Source organism: Gracilinanus agilis, chromosome 1 (assembly GCF_016433145.1).
Source record: "Gracilinanus agilis isolate LMUSP501 chromosome 1, AgileGrace, whole genome shotgun sequence".
Lineage (NCBI taxonomy): Eukaryota > Metazoa > Chordata > Mammalia > Didelphimorphia > Didelphidae > Gracilinanus > Gracilinanus agilis.
This window is the reverse complement of record NC_058130.1, coordinates 54,832,171-54,854,658: the sequence shown is the minus strand read 5'-3', so window position 1 is coordinate 54,854,658 and position 22,488 is coordinate 54,832,171. Positions and strand designations below refer to the sequence as shown.

The 22,488-nt window shown below is 40.9% G+C and overlaps 1 protein-coding gene across 1 annotated transcript in view; it reads right to left on the bottom strand.

Moving 5' to 3' along the window:
* Positions 1-11,981: 11,981 nt before the first annotated feature.
* ATP2B2 (ATPase plasma membrane Ca2+ transporting 2) overlaps positions 11,982-22,488 on the bottom strand; it is a 174,631-nt gene continuing 164,124 nt past the window's right edge. The window contains exon 24 of the mRNA XM_044676014.1: positions 11,982-13,512. Coding sequence (XP_044531949.1) covers positions 13,201-13,512 — 312 coding nt within the window. The 3' untranslated portion in view covers positions 11,982-13,200. The remainder of the gene's footprint in view (positions 13,513-22,488) is intronic.

Below are 22,488 nucleotides of genomic sequence, written 5' to 3'. Positions count from 1 at the left end.
AGCTCTTCAGCTTTATGGCCAGATGACTGGCCAACCAATGACAGACTTTGTCCACAGTAGCTCATGAAGACCTTCTACTAAAATCGGGCTGGAGAGAAGTTGCTATCAGTTTCATTTGAGAGAAGAGCCTGGCTATATTATGGAAATTTCCTATCTTTTAAGCACCAAATTCCATATATTATAATAGACTTTCATATAATAAATATGTAATCTATCAATCAAAATTAATCAAATACATAATCATAATATAATATGTATATATAATAATAACAGCATGTATTTATACAATACCTAAAAGTTTATAAAGACTTTCCTTTAATAAAGCCCAAGAGATTTTTCAGGGCAACTATTATTACTCCTTTTTTAAAGACAAGAAAACTATGACATTGAGAGATAAATGACTTGCTTGTGATCAGATACTTAGGAAGTAACGGAAGCAGGATTTAAATCAAAGTCTTCTGACTCCCAATCCAATATTACATCCACTACACTGCATTGCCTCCCAGGAAGGAAGATATATTCATATCATCATCATTATCATCATCATCATCATCTCTGTCTCTATCTCAGGTCCTTTGTCAGTTTCTGTTTCTTTGTCTCTGTCTGTCTCTTTGTCGCTGTCTCTGTCTCTGTCTCTCTGTCTATCTGTGTTTCTTCTTGATGGAAAGAACTACTTCATTTTTTTCTTTATATCCATAAGTAGCACAGTGCCTGGCACATAGTAGGCACTTAATAAGTACTTGTCAATCTATTAGTTTATTTCTATTTCTTGGTTTCTATCTCTATCTCAAGATGCTCTGTATTTATATCCATATGCCAAAAGAAAGAAAAGAAAAACCCTTCTGTAAAAATATAGTCCTTAATTGATGTCTTCAGTAAGTCAAAGGACTTTGATTTAAAAAATTAATGGTTTCTTCATCTCTTCATTCAAGCCTTGAATAATAATGGTGGCTATTCATACAGCTCTGTCATGGGCCCTTTTGCCTTCTCCCTCTGTATTGTTTCACTTGGTGGGGGGCAGGGGTCTCATCAGTGATCATAGACTCAATTTATTGTCCCTGCTCAGATGATTCTCAGGTTTATTTGCCCAACCCTAACCTCTTTCCTGATGTTTAGTCTTGCATCTCTAACTGCCTACTTGCATCTCAAACTGAATGAATCATTACCTTGAACTCAGCATATATAAAACAGAATTGATTATTGTTTCCCCAAAACCCTTTTTTCTTTGACACTTTACTGTTGCAGTTAAAGGTACCACCATTTTCTCAGCTACCCAGGCTTACGACCTAGGAGCCATCCTCTACTTTTTGCTTTCTCTCATTCCCCTTAACCAATTAGTTGCCAAGTCCTGTGTTGCATCTTTTGCCAAGTCCTATAATGTCTCATATATTCTCCTTTCTTTCCTTTGATACTGCCATCATCCAGCTGCAGGCTTTCATCACCTCACACAATAGCTTCGTTGGCCTCCCTGACTCAAGCCTCTCTATTCTGCAATTCATCCTCCTTTCAGCTGTCAAACTAATTTTCCTAAAGCATGAGTCTAGCCATGCCATGTCTTTATTCAATAAACTCCAATAGCTCTAAGTCATCTCCAGGATCAAATATAAATTGCTCTGGTTGGTGTTCAAAGCCTTTCATAATCTAGTTCTTACCTTTCCAGCCTTCTTGCACCTCACTCATCTCAGTGTATTCAGCAATCCAGTGATACTAGATGACTTGCTGTTTCTTGAACAAGACACTTCATCTCTGGGTCCTGAACGTTATCATATGAGGTTGTCCCTCACTCCTAGAATTATTTCATTTTTGTCTCATGGATTGTCTGACTTCCTTCAAGTCTCAGCTAAAGTCTCATCATTGGAGAGAAGCCTTCCCTGGCCTTCTTCAATCTTTGTGCTTTCTCTCTGAAATTATCTCCAATTTAACCTCCATATATTTGTGCATTTTTTTGCTTATTCTTTTCCTCATTAAATGTTGAGTGACTTTTTACCCTTCTTTGTAGACATATTATTATCCTTCTCACGGGGGAGGACTATATTATTGTTGTGAACTTTGATTTGAATTTGAGCCTAATTTAGAATAAAAGACTACCTCCCAGAATCCAGAAAGTGAAATTTTTGGAGAAGGTGCCATGAAGATGCCTACAGAGACGACACACTGTACCAAAAGATCCAGAGTGTACTTTGGGATATGCTAAATTGAACTATGGGGGACTCGGGGGTCGAATGCATTTGTTTTGAATGTACACTCTTATGCCAAAAAGGGAACTGCCTCCTAATTTGCTTTTTGTCAATGCACCTAACATTGGTTTTGTTCTTCCTTTTCTCTTTTATTTCCCTCTTGCCCCTAAATTATTGTAAGTTTCCTCTAAATACTGTAATATTGTATATACTTTCAGTTAAAAATCTTTAAAATTTTAAGTTGATTATGTTTCCATGATCCCTTTGGGGAGATTGCTCTCCCAAAGGATTATAGGGGGAAATGTGTAATTAGAAAAAATCTTAAACCCTTGGATTCCATCTCCCAGAATTCTTTCCTCATCCCCAAATTCCTTTTCCTTTTTGTTTACATGAGTCTTTATGTTATTTTTTATATAGTTCTATAACTCCTCCCTCTCTCTCTTCCCTGTGCTCAGCTTGGGTGGGCTCCCTCCTGACTCTAGCCTTTTAGTTTCCTTTTTGCTTCAAGTTAAATTTAATAAATCTTATTAAATATAATACTTGAATTATTTTAGATATTAATTTTAATTCTCACACATGACACTTAGCAGTGGCTGGCATATAAGAGGTATTTAATAAATGCTTATTGATTTGACTTTTCTATATTTAGTTAACATCTTAGATGGAAAATTAACTTCTACATTCTTTCTGTGTATTTTGATGCATACTTATTGTTTCTTTCCAATGGAATGTAAGTTCTTTGAGGACATAGACTATTTAGTTTTTGTAACTCCCATGTCTAACACAGTGCCTGTCACATAGTAGGGGCTTGATAAATGCTATTGAAATGAATTAATAGTTGGCAGCCAGCTAGACCCTGAGGAACAGAAAATGGGGGGCTCTGGAGTCTAAAAGGATTAATTTATAATTTCTATGAATGAACTCCCTCTTTCCCCATCTGCCACCCTTTTCCCATTTCAGAAGCACAGAGAGATAACATGGTTCAGTGGGGAAAAGTCCAATATGGTGCAAATCCTTGGCTCTATGTCCAGATCCTTAGATCTTCTGCTGTCCTAATCATGTGATTTGTGGACCTTGGTTTCCTCAAATATAAAATATGGAGGTTAGAGTACATGTCCGCCAAAGTTCCTTCTAGTTTTAAAGCCTGAAACAGAGCCCACTGCAGCCACTCTGTCTTCATGTGCTTTGACATTTCTGCCTTTTTAAAGGTCCCAATTTGTGTGGGTGTCGACTGCCACCTTGTGGTCATTAGGAGTATGGCCATTCATTCCATAGCAGGAAGGAAACTGAAAGTCATTCAGGGTCATGGGAGATGTGGGTGCAGGAACTCCCTGTCCATTAAGTTGTAGGGAATAGACAAAGAGGAACTCCAGGTCACAGTGGTGCATTTCATTGTTCACTGAGAGGCTAGTTGGCAGGGTAAACTTGTTGTGTTTTTTTCTTCCTATTCAATCATAGGAAAGAGCATCCCAAAGTTTTTAGTACAATTTTAAGCTTAAAAGGTTTTAAACTGCATCAAGACTTCTGGGACACCCTGTATGTTGTGAAAAAGGGAAAAACTGTCCAGGCATCTAAGTTTTGTTGATCTCCTCCCTCCTCCCATGGACAGCCAGGAGATTCAAAAAGACAAAAGGGGTAGAGAAGGGAGGAGGATTTTTTAAAAGGTGATATTAAAAAAAATTGTGTTCTTGTGATCATTTCAGGAACTTTGCCTAGGATCATGGAAAGGTAGAGCAAGAATGGAGCTTGATTATTCTAACCAAAATTTGGCTTTTTTTTAACTCATGAATTTTTGTAAAGCAAAAATAACAATATTCTGAGGAGTCCACGACAGCCAAAAGATGAAGAACCCTTGGAATGGGTTTTTGTGAGAGGTATCTTTGATAGGAGTTCTAATCCAATTGTGGATTTTTAAAGTACTGAAATAGGAAACAGCCTGGTGACTACAAGAGGCTTCTTGGAGGAACTATGTCTTGAACAAGACCCTGAAGTATGAAAAGAATTGAGGTAGGGGGAGAGGGTGTCCCAGATAAAACATGAGTTATATAGCATCACAAGGAAAATTCTGGTGCTTTAAAAGGTAAGAGTTGTCCTAGGTGTCATCTGGAGATCTATCCATCTCTAGATCTATGATGCTATGAAATGTCTTTGTGAGTTTTTGTATTGCAATTTCTGTTCCCTCAGGAAGAGTCCATCAAGCACATGAATAGATTCAAAATTCTCCCTCACTATTAAAGTAAAGTAAATAATTTGTTATAAAAATTGACAGTTGTCCTTTTTTATCTTCTTCTTGACTTCCTCCCATTTCCATTCTTAAATGCTCTCAGGATGATGTGCCTTAATTGAGTCTTTTAATAAGATGTCTGTAAACTCATTTTTCCTTCACTGCTTTTATTCCATGAGTCAATACTGTTTATGATATTAATAATAATAGCCAGAATTTAAGTAGAGTAATTTAAAGTCTGGAAAGCACTTCATAAATATCTTATTTGTTCCTTACAACAAACCTGAGAGAGAGGTACTATTATTATCTCCATTTCATAGATGAGGAAACAGAGGGAAACAATGGTTAAATGGCATATTCAAGATCACACAGCTAGAGAGTGAGGCTAGATTTGAACTCAGGTCATCCTCACTCCAGGTCCAGTGCTCTATCCAATATGCCACCCGATATTCCTTCATCATCTTATGAAAAATTTTGTAGAGTTTGTATTTAAAATTGGTGCTTTTATGGTTGCCATATCTCTCCATTTGACAAAGGTAATACACATTAGCTGATGGTTTCAAGACCCTTTTGACCTTTTTATTGCTTCATATCTGTTAAATTTTTAGAGAAAAGGGTGGTAGACATTTTGAGAATATTTGTTCTTGATCTATTTCCCATTTTAACATCAGTAGTTCATATAGGTTGGGTTGTTGCTGTTTTAATTGTATGCCATTGGCTCATTTTTATTATTTCTTCTAATTTGGTATTGGTGTTAATCTTTACTTGAACTAGTCAATGGTCTGACTGTAGTGATTTGGAAATGATTATTGCATTGACAACCAGTAATTTCCTGTATTTATAATACAGTAAATTGTAGTTTTTGTTTTGTTACTTGGATCATGTCATACCTAGTGCCTTCTAATTCTCAACTTAAAGGAAATATGCAATTTATAAGCCTTTGGTCTCTTAATGAGTGATGGAGTGAAAAAAAACACATTTGAATGGTTTAATGAAATGGTACACTGGGTCCATTTCATTACCAGCAGAATAGTTGGTACATTTCATTAAAGCATGGAGTATACATTTAATTAAACCACTCAAGGATGTGATAGAAAGAACATATTCCCTGGGAATGCTTGACCTGGGATTCAGGAAACCTCATTTAATTCATTTGTGTGACTTTAGGCAATTTACTTAACCTTTGTGAATTTCAGTTTCCTCATTGTAAATAAGGATGAGGATGATAAAAATAAAAATAATAATAGTTTTCTGTTATGTCCCATCTTTTGTGGGTGTCCCCCTCTATCTCCACACCCCTCCTCCCACTGCTAGTGCCTTCCTTCTGAGAATTCATTCCATTTACCCGGTATATTATCTTGTGTGTTCATAATTATTTGCATGTTGTCTTCCCTTGAGGGAAGGATTCTGCCTTTCTTTGAGGTCCTAGTGCTTAGCACACTGCCTGAGACATAGTAATCCCTTTAAAAATGCTTGTTGACAATTTGATCTTCTTCCTGCTGGGAGGGTCATACTAAAAGATAACTGCTTCATAAATAGCAAAGAAGAATAAGGTTCTGGTTGCAAGGAAGAGCCTAATTCTTGGGGCAGGGTTTTAGTTTTCCCCCACATCTCTCTCATGTACCCTTGAGCCTTATTCCAACTTCCATTTCTTCTAATACTGAATTTTCTCCACCAACCCCCAGATCATTAGAAATATGTTTCCCTGTGATCATCCCAACTGCTGCTCTATCACTCATTGTCAAAGAGGGTTACAAACTGGTTAATCTCCCCAATCTGTACTCCAATACTTATCCCAACCACCTTGTGAACTTCCAGATCAACCTATACTGATGGGGCAGGCTCAATATATTCCCCACATAGAAATGGGTAAAGAATACATTCTTAGGCCCATGCTTCTGGCACAGTGAATTAAGTGGAAGCAGTATCCTAAAGTTGGAAAAAATCTTGATTAGGTGGCTAGATAGCACAGTAGAAGAATACCAGGCTAGGAATTGGGAGGACCTGGATTCAAATCTGTTCTCAGATAACCTGGATATGTGACCCTGGGCAAGTCACTTAAACCCAATTGCCTAAACCTTACTGTTCTTCTGTCTCTAAGCCAATACTGAGTTCTAAGAAAGAATGTAAGGGTTAAAAACAAACAAATAAACAACTCAACTACAGAGTCAGAGAACTGGCTCTTCCACCTACAAGTTGGGTAAAATTGGGCAAGAGACATTGAACCTCTCTGTGTCTTTGTGTCCTCATTTGCTAAGGAAGAAGGTTGGGCTAGACCCCTCTGTCACCTTTAGTTCTGTGCCTTGGGCACTGGGAAGTCAATTGAACCTCTCTGGGTCTTTATGTTCTCATCTGCTGAGGAAGAAGGTTGGACTAGACCACCTCTGTCACCTTTAGTTCTGCACCTTGGGCATTGTAACATCCATTGGACTACTTTGAAGGCCCTAAAATGATCATGGCTGGACTGTTATTTAGGGGTGGGGGTGGGAAGGGGGTCAGGGTACTTTGCACACTGAGGGCACTTGGTTAATACTGGTTGAATGAACTCCTGGGTCCAGAAACCCCTTTCACATTCCCACCATCATCAATGCAAATTGGGTGGAATTGGGAATTTTCTGTCTGGCCAAAATATCTCCTGCACTCACCACCCACCTTTGAAGAACTTCAGTAGATTACTCTTCAACTTGTTTTTTCCTTTCAAGATTGTCCTGAATGATTGCTTCACCTAAATAAATGGGTTGTGTAAAGGGGCATGTGGTACAATTGGTCACTGGTTCTCAGATTGTTCTCTAAATGATACCTGGACCCTAACTCCTGGCAGGAATGTCTCTTCTTGGAATTCTTCCTGGTCAATAAAGCAAAGAGAGGAACTGGAGTTTTCTGAAGGACTGGGGCCTGATGCCATGGTCAAGTCATTTTTCTCAGACTTGCACATCAGCTTGGAACTTTGGTTGGCCAGGAAATCAATCTGTCCAGCTATCTATTAAAGGGACATGTCCTTAAGTCAGCCCTTTTGGAGTTAGAAGGACCCCCAAATAATAGTGTGTTCTCCCTGTCTCAGGTCTATATGTCTGACCTACAAAAAGGCCTCCACTATGGATGAATGGGCTTGGGCATCTCTTCTGGTGGTTTTTCCCTTCCCATTTCTACCTTCTCATCCCACACCTCCCCACTGTGAATGGTCAGGGGAATAAACAAGGAGGGACACCCACCAGGGTGGGCCATTTTCCACCTGGGACTACCAAAGGGTTTCTCTTCCTTAGCTAAGGAGGGGGAGAAAAGGCATCAGAGGTAGGGCAGACCTAACTTGTGTCATTGAGCATTCTGTTCCTTGGGATCCTGGCACTGCCACCAAGGGGGAAGGCCACCCAAGGGGGGCGTGTGAAAGCCAGGAGCAAGGGCAAAGGAAGAGCCTTGGCGATAGTCTGGGGTGGGGTGGGGAGAAGGGGGGCAGCCACCGAGAAGGTCATGTGATCAGGGCCCCATTTTTCAGGGCTACCAAAGAGGGTCTGAAAGGGAGGATTAGGCCGCGCATGTGTCTCTGTCTGCGTTTCCACTTGTGCATTTATTATTATTGCTTCGGATAGTGTTGAAAAGGCGGACGAACACACTGTTACAATGAGCAAGGCAGGAGGATACAGAAAAATAAAAGATATTACAGTGTAAGCACATTTTTTTTTTCCAAAACCAAATGTTTTCCAAAGTTTCCCACGAAGCATTGACAGCTCTTTGAAACTGGTCTGTGATCATTGGAATCTGTATAGAGAACTTTACACTATTGATTATAAAAAATATACATACAATATTTATGAAAGTGTGGCGACCAGCAAAAGGTCAAAGAGAGAGAGCCACTTAATTACAAAACTACAGAAACTGTAGCGAAGACGATATTTTCCATGGCATCGGGGTAGACAACAGACATTAAATTCTCAGGCGCTCGCATCGGCCTGGTCCCATCTCGGGGAGCAGCCGCCTTCCCTTCGAGGAGTCGGGAAGGGGCCTCGATTGCCCCCTAAGAGAGGCCTGGGCCCAGGGAGACTTGGAAGCTGGGCTTAGTGATGGTGACTCTTGGCTTGGTGAGTGGAAGGGGCCCATTGCCTATTGCTGTCCTCTGGTCCTTAATGAAGCCAAGTCAATTCCTCAGATGGAGGCTTGGCAGGGATATGGCAGAGCAAGAGGGATATGGTAGGCTTGAACACAAACCACACTGTAGACCCTGTGGGGTTTGGGGGGCTGATGGGGTCTAGTGAGGAAGTTAGCAGCTTCTAGACTTAGAACAATCTGGGAAAATCTGAAAAGGGTGAGCACACACACACAAACAAACAAGGGGTAGGCACACATATAAAAGGGCTAAATACTTATTATGTTTAGAGTTATTTGGGGAGGGTCTCCAGGACAAAACTTTTAGCCAGCAGGAATTTCCTGTCTGAAGCAAGGCTTCTTCCCATCACCTTCAGGGAGAAATAGGTGGGGAGGTCCTTGGCTGTAGGATCTAAGAGATTTACCGCTCATCTGTTGCAGGAAAGCGGACCAAGGGCACAGGACTCTAGGGAGAAGTCCCTAGTCCTCCCTGCGATGTGCAGAAGACCGGAGGTAGCGGATGGGGAGTCATTCTGACATTGGTATCTCCCAGGGAAGGGATAGGAAAGAAGCAACTTCTCCTGATGTCTTTCCCTGGGGGTGGGAGGGAAGGCAGAGAAAGGGGTTGCTCCACAGGGACATCAGAGCTTCCATTCAAGAAGCAGGAGAGCCCTTCCTGATCCTCATGGAGCAGGGTCCCATCTTTCAGCTGTGTCATCTTCACTTCCCCAATCCATAGGGGAAGGGCAAAGCTAGGGAGCATTCTTTTGGGATATATAGCAAAGGAGTTACCCACAGCCAAAAAAAAAAAAAAAAAGAATCACCCTTCTCTATCGCATCTCAGCTTCCTGACATCCTATCTATCACCCTGGACCTACGGTCATTCCCCTGTAGAACTCAGTACTGTGCTGGAGAAGGCTATGTGGGTATGGGGAAGCCATATCACTAGGGTCTACATCACACTACTTGGTGCATGGTGTGGCTGAAACATGGCTCCCTCAAGCTAACTATTTCAGGGAGAAGCAGGGACGAGGCGTGGGGCCATGATCCCCCTAGCTCCGTGGGCTTCCCCCAGATGGCACCAGCCATATCCCTCAAGTATCCATGGGAGCCTGGTATGGAATAACAACAGTTCAGTGTCTGTGATCTATGTCCTCAGACTCACATTGGGGAATAGAGTATGATGTGTATGGCAGGGTTAGAGATGGTGGAGTCCAAAAGAAAAATTGACAAGTTTAGACTATGGCTGTCCATGCTACTGTGGGAGTTGATTCTACCAGTTTTTAAGTTGCTGTATTCTCCTGGGGCACCTGTGTAGAAAGTTCATTAGTGGGGGGAAAGGCAGAGAAAAGGCAGGAAATTAGAGTCCAGTTGGGATCATTCTGTTCCAAATGAGCAAAGAATTTATATCAAAGAGCTTACTCTTGTTGTTGTTTTTGTTATTTTTGAAACCACAAACATTCCAGGACCACACCAAAGGAGTCAGATGAATCAGAGTAAGAGAAAGCATAGCCGTTGCATAGTAGTAAATGAACAGAGACGGTGAGTTCTTTATTTACAATTGTCTAGATAAAAAAATTCATAAAAACAGATGAATGGACATAAATTATTACTCCCTACTGGGATGGATGGCCAAATATACCAGAGTATTATTTATTGTTGAGCACAAACTCCATGCAGCCAGGGATGGAGGGCAGGATGCAGGAGGTGTATGTACTGTGGTAAGCTTCAATCAACCAATCATGATCTCCATGCGCCATTTGTCTGGAGCCATTGTTCCCTACAAGAGAAGGCCAAATGGGAAAGGAGACCAAGATGCAAGACCAAACTGTGGGTATTTGTGAAAGTGGATATTACTTTGACAAAATTTCTCATGGACTCCTGCCCCTTCCCTTCCCAGGTCTTGCCCCAATACCACTCCCCTGCCCCCAGATTTCTGGTTCCTCTTGGAGAGAAGCCCAGTGTGTTATGGGCATCTCAATTTACAGGAAGCCACTGGGTGGAGGAAACAGTGCCACAAGTGAGATCCAAGTCCACAAAATGATTCCCTAATGGTTTAGTGCTCTTCCCAGGTAAACACAAACATTATTGGAGGAAAGAGAAGGTGGTTGGGAGAGCTTTGGAAAAGGAAAATAGCCCATTGTAGTTAAGACAGAGAAACTAAATCATGTTCCAGAACAGACCCATTTCACAGATGTGCAAGTCCACACAACGCCTTCCCCCTTCCTCGTAAATAGAGTAGAGAACAGGATCCCCTATCCAACTCCAGTACCTGAAGATTAAGGTTGGACTCCACATTCGTAATGTGGAAACAGAACCCTAAGTGATCGTTGCTTTTTCAGAAATATTCAGTGATGTTTTCATTGCCGGTCTGTTTACAGTTGATATGGGGGCTCTGTTCTCAATTTGAAAGAAAGGGGTTCAAAGACCCTGCTGTCCTAGGCACCGGCCCCTTGTAAAGGAAAGTTTAGACCAGACAGGGGAGCCCAGTGTGGACCAGATACATTGCCATACCACCAAGCAGTGACTGGGCAAGGCTCTGCCTAACCCTGGCCATCTGCCCAAGAAATTGCTCCATCTTGGCCAGGATGCGGAGAAGATTTCATCTGATTCATCAGGTTCTAGGCTCAGAAGAGGGGCCTGACAGATGGTGGGGTATGTGGGGTTAGCAGGACAAATTAATTTCGTAGGTGAGTCGGAAGATGCTTTCCTCCACACATCTGACATCACCGATCGTGTTATGTATTCAAAATGTCTTTTGCACTGTACAAGTTTATGGAAAAAAGACTGTGTGCTGAAAAGTCTCAAAGCAAACTTTGTATTAAATACAAAAGTTCTTTATGAAAAAAAGCTGTGGCCCACAAAGTGCTTAGCATTCAAGTGGCTGACGTAGCAATTAAGTAAGCTCATATTAATTTGATTAATTAGTGCTGATAACCATCCTGGGGAGAAAAAAAAGAGGAAAGAACTACAAAACACTTTTCTCACCTGTGATACTGTAGGCGTTCAGAATGGCTTCCCTTGCAGGAAGGCAGGACACACTGTTAAATGGCTACAGTATTATATTGTGATTACAGGAAGACAGGCTTGGTTTAAAAATCACACGGAGTACATTTTCAATATACACATCATAAAGTTCATTCAGATCTGAGTAGTGCAGGGGGAGAAATGGATAGTCTTCTTTCAAAATTAAAGAAGAACAAAAGAAGAAAGAAAAATAGCAAGCTGGCGCGATCTTCATTCCAAATGCCAACAGCTCATTAAGCTGAGAATTATTAAGAAAATCGATTTCTAAGTGACTAACTGAAAAAAAAATCAACACAACAGAGTTCACAATATTTCAACACTACCTTGATCTCCACATAAAGCCAAATATAACTTATTTTTTAAATGCTCTCAATCAACTCCAAGGAGTTTCGTAAAGAGGAGTCTTCCCAAAAAATAAAATGAAATAAAAAATATTCCACGGAAGCCATCTCCATCTAATGGCTCCCGAGGTGGCCTCTGGCCTGTGAGGGGCATACTGAAACCGGGCTGAGCAATTTAGTGATTTATTTATTATTTATTTTTTACAAAAAATAAACCTGATTGTTGCACATGGTGTTGGTTTCCCCCTCCCACCCCCCAACAGAGTCAAGCTTCCAGTCCCACGACCCCATGTCTGTGGAACACATTCCTACATCCAATATGTTATATTTTGGCTTCTTTTTGTCATTCACCAGCAGGAGCTACATTACTGAACAAAAAAAGAGCAGGCAAAAAATCAGAGCCGAGCGGTCGTAAAACATCGAGGATGCAATCTGAGAGGAGTATCTGATGAGCTGAGCAGTCTTTATACTCTCTCAGCAGGAAGTGTTCTTAACCCTACAAATAGTGAAGGACGTTTATCTACAGGTTTGTAAACAAATTACATTCTTCTTTTAAGACATAAATAAGTTAAAATAGAGCAATTTAAGCAAAAACAAGGCAACATGCCAGCAAAAAAAAAAAAACCTTTATATATCCATGTATATAGATATACATATATATCTACCTATCTATATGGACGTATACATTCTCGATGAGGTATACGTTAATATAGATACAAAGAAATGGACATAATAATCTCATTAGTGTCTATGAAGTTCTTTTGTCCCATTGGTAGAACCCTACTGTGCAAGTTAAGCTCCCGCGAATTTCAAAAAGTTATTTAAATTAATCTCTACAACTGAGACCATGCCACACAAGCAGTTCAAAAAACTCACAGACCAGTGAATTGGATAAATAAGCCTCAGAAAGGAGTCTTTTTTTTTTCTTTTTTCAGTTCCTGCCTAAGGAAAAAAATAATAAACAAGAGAAGGAGCGGAAGTGTACAGTACGTCCATGCAGGAAGGTGGTTGGGTGGGTTTGGTCTGTGTTTGGGCGGGAGCGAGGAAGGGCACATTGGGCAATCGCTCACTCCCAAGAACCCCCATCAGGGATCCGGTCACTTGCCTCCAAGGGACAAAGAGCTCAAACAGCTTCTCAGCCAGAGAGAGGTTCTATTGGGTGGAGATCTAGTTCTCTCCCATTTTATTTATTTGTGTTTTCTTGGTGCTGTTTCATGGTTGAGTTTTCTGGGTTGGTTCGTTCTGAGTTGGTGGTGGCGATGGTTTTTTTTTTGTTGTTGTTTGTTTTTTGTGGTTTTTTTTGTTTTGTTTTGTATATTTTTGTTTTGTTTTGAGATGTGAATGTTTCCCGCTAAAGCGATGTCTCCAGGCTGTGTATAGGACTCCCTGGGCTCGAAGAGGTAGCTGATTTGCTCGTGTCAGTGGTCAGATTGATCCCGCTATCGATCGCACTGTTGTTCTTGTTCAAGGACGACGGCGGGCTCGAATTTTGCTTGAGAGCGGCATCTTCTTCCAGGTCGGTGTCATCAATGAGGGGGATATGGGGCTGCGAGTCTTCTATCCTAAATTCAGGATGAGTCATGAAGTTATGGATGGAGGTTCTAGATTCAGGTTTTTCTAAACCTTCATAGAGAGAGCTACGGAATGCCTTCACGACACGGATCTGGAAGGGAAACATTGGGAAATGGGTCAGAAGGGCCAAACCCCAGAGAGGGCAGAGGGGAAGGGGGTGGTTTAATAGAGCTGAGGGGGGGCCTTTGGAGGAGCACAACAGAAGGGTTAGGGCACAGCAGATGGCTGGAATCCAGTCGCTGGATGTTAGGAGCATCGATGGGATGGGGTGAAAGGAATGGGCTCAAGATTGGTGCATTCGCTTGGGGGTTGTGTGTGTGCACATGGGTGCAAACATATGTAACTGCAACATCAGAATAGTTCGAGTCGCAAACCATCAAAGAGCTGATGGGAAGCACGAGTTAAAGAAAGCATAAATCCACTCAGGTGGGTGCCCATACCTAGTAAAAGACCAAGCTGTGTTAATTTAATGCACAGGTCGAAACCATGCATGGGGCTGGGAGGGGGCAGGTTTAGATGTGAGTAAAATAGGGTCGGCTTAAAAAATAAATAAACCAAACCTTTTTTTTTTTTAAAGAAAAAATAAACCAAACGTTGTTTTGAAAAGAAACTATACGACATAGAACGTATCACACTCCACACACAGAAAAGAACAAAATATTGAGACAGTCAGATGGGCCAAGATGAGAGACGACACACAGAAGCCAAACTGAGTACAAAATAAATCCAAACCAGACTTAGAGAGTTTTTGGAGAAGAAAACCAGAGGCAGCCAGAAGCATGGGGGAGCCAAGCAGACAACATTCAGGGGAAGAAGCATGCCACAGCAGGAGGGAGTTTGGTTATCACACGGACACACAGAACTGCCACACCAATGCTACGCTTGGAAGCCTAGACAATGTGAACAGAGATTGGTCTGTTTCCAACTTGGTCTTTGCCTTCATGCATTTGGGAGGTAAACACTCGAGTATAGACTCAACTTTCTGGCCTTTCATTTCAGCTTGCTTTGTCATCATTTCTTTCTTTCTTTCTTTTCTTTTTGCTTTTTTCTTCCCAAATCCTTTACCCCACCCCAAGATAGCATTCTAGGGATTGCATAGGACTGAGTCACATTCTTTAAATTTATGTGTCTCAGCTCTGAACTCTGCTCATCAAGTTAAATTTTTTTAAAAATGAAAAAAAATTTTTTATCTATTATTTATACCATCACTGCATTTTTTTAGTGTCCTCGAGAGAAGTTGTCAACGATACCTTTTGTTCAAGTGCTCTGTGAGTCAGACTCTTCCAAGGGGTCAGCTTCCCTCTGGTTAATAAAAATCAGATCTTTGGGGAAGTGGCATCAACTCTTTCTGGCCATGAAATGGACAGTTCAGGGCCAAGTTAGTCACAGGAATGAGTGAATGGAGGAGGTGGGGGTGCCTAGGATGAACTTTCCCCTCACTTGTAATTCGGCTAGAGGGGCCAGTCTTGATTGAGTGAACTGAACACATGGTAGAAGGATAGACTGTGGAGCAGGGAAATGACCATGGAAACCATCAAGTCCAAGCTCTTGCTCTGATGGAGATAAAAAACTGAAGGGGAATGATTTGTCCAAAGCCACACAGCTGAGCTGGGATTGGAACCCAAGTCACCTGCTTGAGTCTTTCTTTCCATTCTATTATGATGGCTTTTCAGTCCAGTGAACTGAATCTTAAAGAATCGATATTATTTCGTTGGATCTTCTATTAAGGAAAATAAGAGGCAGAGGGCCACCTCTGGAGTGCCCTCCAATTAGACAGAGAGATATTGATATAAATATATGTATGTTTTGATATATAGATATAGATAGAAATACATCATCACAACTAATGTTTGATGACTTCGTCTCCTCTGATCTGGAGCTCTAGGTAGGCAGGCTCTGAATATACTGATCCATCTTAAATAAATCTAATCTCCAAGCATGGAAATTAGTCTCAGATCTTTACTAGTGGACTGACCTAGGACAAGTCACTTAACCTGTTTCCTCAACTATAAAATGGGTATAATAACAGCACTCATCTCCCAGGGTTGTTGTAAGGATCAAATGAGATGATAATTTGGAAAGCTCTTAGTATAATGCCTAGAACATAGCAGGTATTGTATAAATACTAGCTTTTATCATTATTATTGAGCTACCAGTTCCATGCTATTCCCTATATTACCTCACATTGATATAATAAGTACAATATAGTTTGTGAAGCATTCTCCTTACCAGAATTTTGTGAACTGAATAATGCAAATGTTATGTTTTTTAATGATAATAATCATCATAATAGCATTTATATGATTCTTTAAGATTTTCCCAGTATTTCCCCAACATCATCTTCTTTGATCCTTATAACAACTCTGAAAGATGTTTATTGTCCTCATTTTACTGATAGGGAAATGAGGTTCAAAAGTTAATTTGCCCAGGGTCTCACAGCTATTGAACTCAGTTCTTCCATCACTCTCCTTGCTATGTTACCTAGCCAAGAGAAAGAAACTCAGTCTCCCACAAAGAGACACGTTCATGATAGAGACTCATCAGTGGTGGAACTGGGATTTGAACCCTGATTTTCAGTGTCCCTTCTGCAACACTGTGAAAAATAAATGAATCATGAAGTCAGTCAACAAGCATTCATTAGGTGCTTGTTATTGGTCAGGCACTGAGATATGGCTTCCATTCTCTCTGAGTCTCAGTTTCTTTGTCTGTACAACTAAGGGGTTAGATTAGAGGATTCCTTTCTTCCCTTATAATGGATGTCCTAGGAGTGTTTATATTATAATCTACTTTATCTTATTATGGTAAGGAAGAAATGCAGGACTTCCTTTTGGAGTTTCCCAGTTCACTAAGACTGCCTTGCTGCCTTGAGATGATTGAGAAAATAGGGAAAACTCTAGGTCAAGAATGGCCCAGCCAACATCACAAAGTAATTGAAGAGTTCATGCAAGAGGATGGGGGAATGGAATGGTACTGGCTGCAAGACTTTGGGATTCCTTACTCATAATGTGCTTTTTAGACCTGTTTGCAGTGCTAAAATCTGAGGGTTCCCCTTCTACTCCCCCAAAAAAGGCAATGGTGTTGGACTGTTTCAATGGGAAGCCTGTGTGGAGGTCAGGGAATGAGATGAGATGATACTTTCAGCCCTAGATTAAGAGATTCTAGTTAAATTATTTATTGGCCAGAGCCTGAGAAGTTTAGGATGATTACATTTTCTGGCTAACTAGGAGAAGATTAAGATTTTCACTGTTATAATTTTGCCTCGACTACTTTTGATAAACTTCCTTCTGACTTTTTAAAAAATCCTTACCTTCCATCTTGGAATCAACACTCTCGATTCTAAGGCAGCAGAGCAGTAAGGGATAGACAACTGGGGGTGAAGTGATTTGCCCAGGATCACATAGCTAGGAAATGTCTGAAGCCAGATTTGAACCCAGGATGGTCGACTCCAGGCACTCTATCCACAGTGTGCTACCCAGCCATCGCTCTTCTTTGAACTTCTTAAACATAGTACCCTCGACATCATTTAATCTTTCCTGTATGTATCAGGGTCATTTTTAAGTATATAGTTTATTCTATCCCACAATAATACAAACCCTACTTCTGCGTCTGCTTTTTTTTCTTTTGTAAACTTTTTTACTATTAGTTCTTAGTTTTCTTTGTTGAACCCCTTCTATTTTTGTTGATCTAATGTAGGAGGGGAAACCATATACTGAAATATGTTAGTATTAAGTACTAGAGGAGAAGGGTTAGTTTTAGTATTGGGATTTTATTAGGACGAAGATAGGGCTCAGGAGCCCTTCTGGATTTGGGTTTGGTAGCTAGGTTTCAGAGCTCAGTGGTTACCCCAAAATCTGACTTCAGGATAATTAGAATGCCATTCAACTAATTTGAAGGGAAAAAATCCTTATTGTACATTGCCCTTTCTATTTAAGGAACTGAGTCACCATGGCATTTTCTGACTCTGATCCTTTGCTAATTGTTCATTTGGTCATTAAAAGGTTAAGGGCCAGAGCTCCCATCCCTGTGGGCTCTTGGTAAATTATGAGGCATTTAGCCTGGTCAGCAACTGACAAAGCTGGCTGGCAAGTGGGAACAGGATGGGGAACACACACAATGAGATGCAGGTCCCTCTTTCCACAGGGATGGAGACACAGAAAGAATGAACTGCTCTGGACAAGACTATGGGGACAAAACTTAAGGAGCATCCTGTCACGCTGCCTCATGTCTCCACTCCGGTCTTCTCCAAGGCTGAAATGAAAAAAAATATGGGAGGAAAAAAGGGGGGGTGGGGAATCCTTTCCACAGCCCTCCCACATTCTGAAAGTCAGATTTAAATTTAAAAAAAAAAAAAAAGAAAGAAAAGAAAAAAAAAAGATACCGAATGGGTCATGGGGATGGGGGCCAGGTGAAGCCAGAAGAGAAATTTCAGGGTTTTCTGATTTTTCATTGGTCATTTGGAGAAATTAAAGTGAGTCTCAACCCTTTCGTCTGCAGTGAAATACATCAGGCCTCTTCCAGGCTCAACAGGGAGCGTTTGAGATTATACTCGAATGTTTACCCGGCTTCAAGGAAGCCAAGTGTCTTGGGATTGGTTCACATTCATGTCAGGCTCAAGTTTAAAAACTCACAACCTCTTTTAATTTCACTCTCTCTTGCTGAACTCTCAGTCCAGGGTTCTCTAGCCCTCTAGGGAAACAAACACATTGAATATTCAGACAGTAGAGAGGAGGAGGGCACTGCAAAAGCAAGTCATTTTTCCCCACTAGCGAAAGATCCATAAGTGATTAGTACCAAAAATGCAAACAAGAGGTCCAATTTTTATTTTATTTTATTTATTTTTTTTCCCAAGAGATGCCAACTCTTTGTCCTCGCTACACTTTGAATCAGCAATCTGAGTGGGGAGAAGGGGGCAGGAGGTTTCTGGGCTACACAGTGGGTCAGGGTGTTGGGGAGAGTGATGGAATGCCTGGTAGCAGAAAGTTTCCTTGTGCTCCTTTTTTTAACTTAGGGAACTGCAAAGGAGTCATAATTTGATTATACACCTATAAAGTGGCAGGATTTTTAAAAGCATGCTACAAATATGGTTAGGGTTATAAAAAAGGCTAATCTTTTTTTTTTTTTTTCAGATTCTTACCTTCCATCTTAGAATCAATACTGTTCATTGGCTCCAAGGAAGAAGGTAGGCAATGGGGGTTAAGTGAAATTGCCCTGGGTTATAAAGTTAGGAAGTGTTTGAGGTCAGATTTGAACCTAGAACCTCCTCTCTCTCCAGTCACTGAGTCACCTAGCTGCAATCTCCCCTCATCCCCAAAGGATAATCTTAAAGGAGAGGAGAATCTTGGTGTGGAAAACTTGAGTAAATAAAAAACAAAGTGGCTTTTTTTGTTTGTTTGTCTTTAAGGAAAGAGAGGCATAAATTGTCTTGAATGAAAGAAGGGAGTATAAAAATGTTATTTTTGCTTCCCATCCGGAATATTTCTCCTACTAGGATACAGGGGTCTTGAAGAGTCTGAACCATTCTAGTGTGTATTCAGCATCTCCCTGGGAAGACAGGGCCACCCTACACATGCATGCACTGGGCTTCCAGAGACAGCCTCTATCCCACATGGGAAATCTGGAGAGATTAAAAACCAGAACTATGACTCATTGTGACCCATCACACTGCCTTGGGGCATCAGAATCCACCAGGAAAGTAATTAAGATGACTCACCCTTCAAGGCTTACAATAAAGGCTCTTGCCTGGCCTAATGGTCCTGCAGATGACAAATGTGGGCTTTGCTTCACCTCTGAGGTCATAGATGGAGAGGATAAGAGAACTGGAGCTAGAAAGGACCAGTTTAGAGCCCTGCTTCCTTATTTTACAGATGAGGGCATAGAAGCCTGAAGAATTTAAGTGACTTGTCCCAGGTCACACAGCTGGTAATGTCTGAGGCAGGATTTGAATCGAGGGTTTCCTGATTCCAAATCCAGCTCCTATCCACTCTACCACTCTGTCTGGCATCCCCTCATCAGTAGATTCTGGGAAAGATAGTGAATTGCGACACCATGAAATTAGAGTCTCAAGACCTTCCCAGACATTCAGGCACAAGCATTAAATGAACCTGTACATAGTGAATAAGCTTTAGTGGATACTATCAACTTTAAATTATCAGGATAAGAGAAAGGAATAAAGACACAGATAAATCTCAGATATTTGGCTCTGTAGTGCGACCACATTTGAATATAAAACTTGCACAATTTGAGAATTTATATTAATGAGGCCACATCTGGAAAGACCCAACTCCAAGAAGTTGGAAGGTGCTCTAGCTTTTCAGAGCCACCCTCCTTCCTGCACTTTTCCCTGGTCCCTACTCCAGGCTGGACAGCATCACCTTTCAGGAGAGTATCAGTCAGAGCAGAGATGACCTTTGTCTTCCTCAGCTTTCTATCTGCCTTGTACCTTCCTTCGGGATGAGGGAACGTGCTTAAAAAGCCTAGCTGTTCATGAAGAGCTCACAGGCCAGGATCAGAGTAGAGATGGTAAAAGTGCTTACCAAACTGAAGTAGGAGATATTATTGAATTTAGGGAGGAAAGTATAGAAATATTGGGTCAAGAGTGTGACTTGTTGGAACAAACAGCAGTGAAAAAAAGACTGGATTCTGAATCAGAATTACATTGAAACCAAACTTTACCACTTATTATTTGCGTGACCTTAGGCAAGTCACTTCCTCTTCTGGGTCTCAGTTTCCTCTTCTAAAAAATGAACTGGTTGGACTAAAATTTAGTGGTTCCCAAACTTTTTTGGCCTACTGCCCCCTTTCCAGAAAAAATATTACTTATCCCCCTGGAAATTAATTTTTTAAAATTTTAATAGAAATTAAGAGGAAAGATAAATGCACCTGTGACCATCACCGCCCTCCTGGATCACTGCAGCACTCACCAGGGGAGCAGTAGCGCCCACTTTGGGGATCACTGGACTAAATGATCTCTAATGTTCCTTTCAGCTTTAAATCTAAAGATATGAAGATCCCATGAAATGGTTGTTGTCATCTTTTTTTTTTTTTTTTTCAGTTGTGCTTGACTCTTTATGAGACCATTTGGCCTTTCTGGGCAAAGATACTGGAGTGGTTTGCCATTTTCTCCTGCTCATTTTATAGATGAGGAAACTGAGGCAAATAGGGTTAAGTGACTTGCCCAGGGTCACATAACTAGTAAATATCTAAGGCCAGATTTGAACTCACGAAGATGAGTCTTTCTGATCCCAAGTCCAGTGCTCTCTCTCCACTGCACCACCTAGCTGCCTTATGGAGTAGTAGTAGGACTAAATCACTATCAGATTGGCAATTTAATTGACATTCCTAAGAAGAGTTCAGGAGGGACCCCTGGGGAACTATAGGCCAGTAAGTCTTGTTTCTATATTAGTCAGAATGGTGGGGTTCTTTAATAAAGGATGAGACCCTTGAACATTAAAGCAAACAAAACCCATGTGGGAGAAAAACAAAAGGTAATCTCTTCTAAAGGGCAACCATATCATCCTAATTGATTAGAGTTGTTTGAAGGAGATAATATGCAGATGGGGCAAAAGGGAATCAAGGGAAAATTTTTATAATCCTTGAATGGACTTCCATACCCAAACCATGATGTGAGAAGGAAGGCTAGGGCATTTCTTGAGTTGAAAAAGCATCAACAGTAGAGTTTCCAAGGGTCTGATGATGTTTAATATATATAAGTGGTTGGGGGTGGGTGGGAATAAAAAGCTTACACAGTGAAATACTCAGGTTAATGTCATATGATGGTAATCTATGCTAAGTGGAAGATGGCAGGAGGATGGGAACAAATTGAAGGAAGATTTTTTTCAAAGGAGTTGTAGGATCATTGACTTAGAGCTAGAAAGGGATCTTGGAGACCTAAGATCTATGTTCTATGTGTGGTTCATCAAACTACCTAAGGGCAGTAGTTTAGAACCCACCAGGAAAGAGATTGGGTGGTACATTCTCTTACCCTACAAGGCTTACAACCTGAATGTTCCAGCAGGTGACCAGGATGGATTTTGCCTCACCATTGGTATAGATATAGAATTTAGAGATGAAATTTAGCAGTCATCAAACCCAACCATTTCATTTTACAGGTGAGGAAACCAAGGCCCAGGGAAGATAAGAGTTCTACCGAAGTTCACAGTCACTTGATACCTGGGGCAGGATTTGAATTTGGGTCTTCTGATTCCTCCTTCAGTGCTCTGATTATTGTGCCACCCTGTGAACAATCTGAGGTTATACAACTAGCAAGGAATGCTAGGCAAATGGGTAAAATTTTTTCAAGCTACACTTACAGGGTAATGCACCAAGAGCTAGTAGTCACAGGCTAGCAGAAAGCTGGAAATTATTGTCAACCATTTGATCAAATCAGTCAATATTTAAAGAAATTAACTAATACTGAAGCAGAAACTTAAATACTTTGGCCACATAATGAGAAGGACAAGACTCATTGGAAAAGACTGTTGTTGAAAAAGACTGAAGACAAAAGGAGGAGAGGACAACGAAGATGAAATGGATAGGTGGTGTCATGGAAGCAATGAATATAAGCTTGAACAGATCTCAGGACATAGTGGAGGATAGAAGGGTCTGCAATGCAATGCATGTCCTTGGGTCATGAAGAGTCAGGCATGACTAAAAGACTGAACAACAACAACAATCTTCAGAACACATCATTGTACTCCTGTGACCCCAAAGTCATCAGGAAATGGATTGGGAAGAATAGGGAAGATGGCATCCAGTTCTTTCTTGAATATCATGGCACAGACCACCTTGGATTGTAGGTGTGTCTATGATCACCATATTTCAATAAAGCTTAAACAGAGCTGGACAAAGTCCAAGAGAAGACAACAAAATTGGTTGAGCTGATGATCTAACCACCATAGGAGGGTGTGATTGAAAAAGAGAAAGCCTTTCAGGTCAAGACTGATGGAGGTAGAGTGGGGATGAAGCCAAAGTTGGCATCATCATTGGATATGCAAAGAAGGACCTGCTTTATCCAGTCCAGAAAGTGACTATATCAACTGGACAGAAAGGACTAGAAGACAGAATATGT